Source organism: Kogia breviceps, chromosome 2 (assembly GCF_026419965.1).
Source record: "Kogia breviceps isolate mKogBre1 chromosome 2, mKogBre1 haplotype 1, whole genome shotgun sequence".
Taxonomy (NCBI): Eukaryota; Metazoa; Chordata; class Mammalia; order Artiodactyla; family Physeteridae; genus Kogia; species Kogia breviceps.
Genome location: NC_081311.1, coordinates 2664001 through 2670000, shown reverse-complemented (window position 1 = coordinate 2670000; position 6000 = coordinate 2664001). Strand labels below are relative to the sequence as shown.

The following is a 6000-nucleotide window of genomic DNA, read 5'->3' as shown; positions in this document are numbered from 1 at the left end:
GCGGCCACGTGCTCCTCGCCGGATGATATTTGGAAAGAAAGTGCTAATGGCCAATCTGGTGTTTATTTTGAAACTGCTAACAATGATTTTTCTCGGGTAAAAAGGCAGTGTCTGCGCACACGCTCTGGTGGGTTTTGAGCAGAGGCTCCGCCAGATGGTGCGAAGCCCTAGGTGCGCGCACGACCGCACTCGGCCCGGCTCCGCAGCCGGGAACCCGGGCCGGGGGGCCGCCCGCGCCTGCCCCACCGCCGGCCTCGCCAAAAAAGAAAGAAAAAAAAAAAGGGAAAAAGGCCACTGGGGGAGGGGAAGGGGCGGGGGCCGGGAGCCGCAAATTTCCCCGCAGAAAATTCCACGGAACGGGGAGGGGAGTCTCCTCTCCAGTTCCCGCCCCTCCCCCGAAAATTATCTGGAAATTACTTCCAACCTCCTCGGGTACTTCTGACACTTTCCTCCACTTCCAGGCGGACAAAGCCCTTTCTCGGGAAAGCCCGAGGCCGCCCTCTGGGCAGAGGAAAGGGTCCCCGCGAGCCCCTCTCCCATTGCCTCCTTCCCGACCCACTCGGAGCCAAAGAAGTGATGGGTGTCACCCCAGGCCAACGGGCCGCCTGGGGCTCAGGGCGCGTGGCCGCGGCGGGCACCAGCACTTCTGAGAAAGCGGCTTGTCCTCGGATGGATCCCCGTATTTATATTTGATTTATTTTTTATTTTGTAGCACAAACAGAAATCCATAAACTGTCGGTTCAGCGCCATTGACTCTTTGATCAGTTACTGGGCTGTTTCTTTCCTTCCCCACTACCCCCCCCCCAATCTCCGTCAGTGAGAGGAGATTAAATGCCTTTATTCTCAGCCCCGTTTATACTGTAAAGGTACAGGGAAAAATGAACAATAAAAGTGCACTTAAAACGGAAACCTCCTCCTTCTCTATGCAGAAACTCAGCGCTGCCTGCATCAACCTCTTCGTTAGACCACAGCGATTTCCGAAAACATTTAGCCCTTATATACAAAGGAAATAAAAGCACCCTGTCAACGCGCCTCCCGAGTTCCAGAGGCTTCCCTGAATCCCAGTGAAATAATTACCGAAGGGCACGCCGCCTCCGTCTTTGTCAGAAAGACCGTAGTTTACCTGTCAGATCTGTTTTACTCTAAGAGAAAACCATAGTGTTTTACCACTGCAGACATTAAAATCTAACAGGCTTGTTGCCTAGGTAAGGACAAACTTTTTAAAGGGGAAGTAAAATCCGAAAACCAATTGCCGTGCAGAGAGTGAGAGGCATGCGTGCTGGGCTGCAAGAAGCAGAAAGAGTTCCTTTTTACTTTGCTCACAATTCTTCAAGTTAGCATCAAAACTGAAGACACTACTTTCATTTCTAAGCGTGAAGCTCAGTTTGGAAGTATATTTTAAATCAATCTGTGCAGAGTGGATTTCATTTAGGCAAGGGATTTGCCCCTCCCCCAACACTACTTTAAGAAAATGGGGGGGGGATTTTAAAACAACTAAACAACAACATACCACCCAACACAAAACCAGCCAGAGACCGCACAATGTCAAAAAGCAATGAAGCACTTTTCTGCACTAAATCACACGACTGATAGCCAATAGTTATCATCGGAAAAGTTCACCAAGACAGGTTAAATAATTTAATAAGGAACTGCTGGTAATTATGTTATTTACAAGGTATGACAGAGGGTGGAAAGGGATGAGAAGCTACCCCCAGAGCAATGGACGGGTTTGGGTGACCCCTGGAGCTCGGAGTTTGAATTATGGAGATGGGGGGCTGAGAGGTGAAGATGGACTAGAGGAGAACAAGGTGACTTTTCACCCCAACACATTTAACTTTTAAATCCAAATAAACGTCTCGTGTTACTAGACCATCACACTGGAAAGGAGGGAAAAATGAGCTAATCAAGTCCAACCCAATGGGCTTTGGAAAGGAATTAGTTGTCTTTGTTATAGAAAAAAAAAAATCAATGAAATGATTCCAAGCAGAGAGAGAAACGTTTAAAAATTTACAAGAGGGGAGACCCTGAGAATTTTGTCAAATATTAATCACCATAATTAATTAAGACAGAATTTGATTCCAATCACAAGCCATTTATAAAGCATATATGCCCTGTTCTAATGACAACATAAACTATTTTATCAATCATTTCATTTATTCCAATAAATATGGAATTCTCATTAGCATGTCAAGGAAACTAAATGAAAAACAAATGCACCAGATCCATTTGTCAGTCTCCTAGTCTCTGAAACCCCAGGACAGCCCCAGCTGAGCAGTGAAAACTAGTGTCGAGGCTTAAACTTTCTCACCTGTTTGGTCATTGAATCTATGAGGCGAACATACAGATCCTGCTCCGTTCTGACTCCTGCAAAGAAACAGGGACAGATTCTCATCAGGATTTTAGCAAGGGCACACGGGGGCACAGGGAGTCGGTAACCCAGGACTAACACCTCCATGATGCAGCAAAAGTCAGGCATATGCCCTTTAAAAGGGAGGAAAGAACCCCGATCACTTCTCACTTAATTTTGTTCTTTTCTTAATTAAGAACCTTAATACTCTTAGGGTTTGCATTTAGAGGTGCAAAAAATGTGCCTATCTGAGAGCAGGCCTGGTCGCTGCTCCGGGTGGGCCATGTGCTGCTTTATTTTTGAAAACAGAAAGCACGAAATGGAAACTAAGTGAGAGTCTGAACTCTTTCTAATGTCTCTCGAGGATTTTTTTAAAATCTCAGTGCACAGGAAGTGAGTTGTGCTCGGTGTACAGAGCTACCCCCGTTTCAATAATTAACATTAATTTGCAAAATTGAAAAAAGTCACTTAAAAGTGATGTTCTGCTGGCGCCCCGTATCGATCCCCTTTTTACTTTCTGCTTCGAGCCCGACCGGTTAATCATGTGAAGTGCCATCGACTTATTGATCGTTTATGTTTTGTTTTCCTTCTATGCCATGAGAAGATTTCGTGTTTACATCCATGTCATTTTAACCTCAAAATCTTTATGTCCTTTAACCATCGCGGAAAGAGAGAGCGAGCCCGGCGGTGCAAGAAGGCAGGCGCAGCCGCCGCCACTTACCGTTGCTGTACAGCAACTGGAGTTTATAGTGGATGCCGTTGTTGGTTTTCTCGTTGTTGGGCTCCTGAAAGTAACGATAAATAATTGCATTTAGTGCGATCGGTGTCCGGCGCGGCCACCGCACTCGGTCCCCCTCCACGGCCGAGGCCCCTTGGCCTCACGCATGTCAAGATTCCTAGCTCGGAGCAGCGCGGTGATGTCACTTTCCTGCTGGAAGGCCAGCGTTCTCCTCGCCCGGAGTAAGTCCGGGGGCGCAGAGAAGTTGCCCAGCCCTCGGCTGGCCCGGGCGGCCGCACGTGGCGGCGGCGGCGGGGGGCGCCTCGCAGAGCGGTCCCCGCCGCCGAGGGGGGCACTCGGGGCCACCGCGCTTGGGCACCGCCTGCCTCCCACTTCTAGAAAGATGGAGGGTGTGACTGTATGTTTGCACTTACTTTCTCTTTCTCCACAAAGTCCACAAAAGCGGTCCTTTCAATCTCCACCGGCTGCCCCTGCCTGTCGTAAAGCGCCAGCACGAAGTGGAAGAAATTGGATTTCCGGAGGTTGGAAGGCGGCTGCTTCTCGAAGTGCGCCCGCGCCAGCCCCACGCCGCTGCGGGAGGAAAGAGACAGCGGCCCGGTGAGGAGCGCGGCGCCGGCCGGCTGCGGGGACCCGGCGGGGCCGGGGCGCGCGGGGGCGGCCGGTACGTACCTCTGGGCGGCCGTGTTGGCGTCCACCACCCCCGCCGTGTGCATCCACGAGCGCACCGGGTTCATGCCGCTGCCCAGCGGCTCCTCCTTCATGGTCGTCCCCCCGCGCGGAATATTCTCCTGAATCCCAAACATGAAAACTGGTGGCGGCGGCCGCAGCTCCCGGCCGAAAGCGCTTCCGCGAGCAGCGGCGCTCGGGGCTCGGCGGCAGGCGGCTGCCCTGGCCGCGCTGGCCCTGCTCGGCGCCTGCGGTCCGGCCCGCCGCCGGCTTCAGCCCGTCCCGGGCAGGCGCGACATACACCGGCGGCCGGGCGCTCCGGACGGCCGGGGGCGCGGAGGCGGCTACACCGGCGGCGCTTCGGCGGAGCAGGACGCGGTGGCCGCGGCGGCGGCGGGTTTTGTTGTTGTTTGCAGGCGCGCTCAACGTGGTGTCATCCTAGCCAGGCGGCGTCCGCGGCTGCAGGACACTGCGGGATCGCCCGCTTCTGGCGCGGCCCGCCTGCTCCAAAGACAAATAAACGGGGCAGTGAGTGCCGCGGCGCAGTCCCGGGCGCAGGCGGGGCGCGGCGGGGCCTGGAGCGGCGCGCGCAGCGGACGGAGGCGCACAAAACTCAGCCCTCTCTCCCCGAGGAATGGACCCTTTCCCGGGAGCCAAAACTCGAAGCCCCCGGGAGCGGCGCTGTCAGAGGGTGACGTCGGGGGGCGGCGCCTGCGCCATATATGGGAGCGGCCGCCCCTCGCCGCGCCCCTCGCCGCCGCCGCCGCCGCCGCCGCGCTCTCCGACTGACTGCCTGACGGCGCCGCGAGCCGGCCCGAGCCCCGCGAGCCCCGCGAGCCCCGCCGCCGCCGAGCGCCGCCGAGCGCCGCCGAGCGCCACCGAGCGCCGCCGCAGCCCCCGGCCACGCGCCGCGGCTCCTCGCGCCCACCCGCAGCCAAGGAAGTTACTACTCGCCCAAATAAGTCTTGAAATGAAACAAACAACCAGTGCACAACTGCAGCCTGGCCCCTTAATACCTCCTCCTGAAATCAGCCACACACTCAAAACACCGTGGGGAGCCAGGGGTAAAATGCCGGGGCGCCCCCACTTGCCCAAATGCTGGCACTAAATGCAAGGGGCCGCAGGTCGTCCTGGGATGGCCCAAAGGGAAAAGTGGTAGAAGCAGAGGCCGCCGGAAGGGAGCTGGAGGGGCAAGCAACGGACGGGGGGCTGGGGGCTGGGGTCTGGGGGCGAGGTGCGGGGGGGAGGGAAACAGGGCTCCCCGGCCAAGGCGGGGCGCGCAGCTCAGCCTGTTTTCTAAGCAGACCTAAGGCTGCTGGGGGGCCGGTCTGCCCCCGTCTGGGCCTCTCTGGGCGCGCGTGCTTTCCGCCCCGGCGGAGGCCACCGAGTGTCGGGCTGGGGACCCACGTCGGAGGCGGGCTCTGCCAGATGCTCTCTCTCTTTGCCGGTGGCCACGGGAGACCCCGTCCCCCGGCCTGTCCTTAGGCGCGGCGAGTGACAAAGAAGGCTCCGGGCTCTCTGGGCGGACAGGAAGCGCGCCCGGCCTCTGCGGCGACCCCGAGCCGGGTGTCCGGCTGCGCGCCCCGCGCGGTGACCAGACCTCCCCGGCGCCAGCCGCTCTAAAAGCCGAGCAGACGCTGCGGGAGCCCGGGTCCTGCCCTCGGTGCCGCTGAGCCCGAGTGAGCGCGCGGCTTCCAGACCTGGTTTCCAGGAATCTGGAGGGCGGCGGGGTGCGGATAGCGCGTGGGCCCGGCGGCCGAGCTCCCGCAGGCAGCCGGGACTCGGCGCCCAGGCGCACTGCCCGCCCAAAGGACGTCTGCGCGACACGGAGCGGAGGCCCAGGGGACGACCAGGAGCTGTCCCGGCACTTCCCTGCCGAGAGAATTCAGGCCCTTTTGATTAAAACAAACAAAAAATTAAAAAACATGTTTCAAGGTGCAGTGTGTCGCAGGACAGCCTCTTCACGCCCGGTCTGGGGCAGCACTCTTTTTTTTTTTTCTTTTTTCATGAATTGGCAGTGTGTGCGCGTTAATATTTTAATTAATCGGGAAAATCGAAGTCCGATTTACGTTATCTGGGGACCCCCAAGCCTCTTGGAAGGGGTGAGAAAAAAAAGCAGTGCTGGAAAGCAATCTATTTTGCTGGTGTTGGGGGTTAATGACTGTTGCCAAAGATAAGTGAATTATCACAGCTGTTGCGCCAGTCCCGTCTCAAAATCCATTCCGGTGCCGGCCGTCTAATTAAATAC

General features: G+C 56.6%; 1 protein-coding gene across 15 annotated transcripts in view; it reads right to left on the bottom strand.

Moving 5' to 3' along the window:
• Positions 1–3988, bottom strand: part of EBF3 (EBF transcription factor 3) — a 118725-nt gene extending 114737 nt beyond the window's left edge. For all 15 annotated transcript variants that reach the window (XM_059050900.2, XM_059050913.2, XM_067024306.1 and 12 more), the window contains exons 1-4: positions 3756–3988; positions 3500–3656; positions 3069–3132; positions 2309–2364 (exon numbers count right to left, since the gene is read on the bottom strand). In XM_059050900.2, coding sequence (XP_058906883.1) covers positions 2309–2364; positions 3069–3132; positions 3500–3656; positions 3756–3889 — 411 coding nt within the window. In that variant the 5' untranslated portion in view covers positions 3890–3988. The remainder of the gene's footprint in view (positions 1–2308; positions 2365–3068; positions 3133–3499; positions 3657–3755) is intronic.
• Between the last annotated feature and the right edge of the window lie 2012 nt (positions 3989–6000).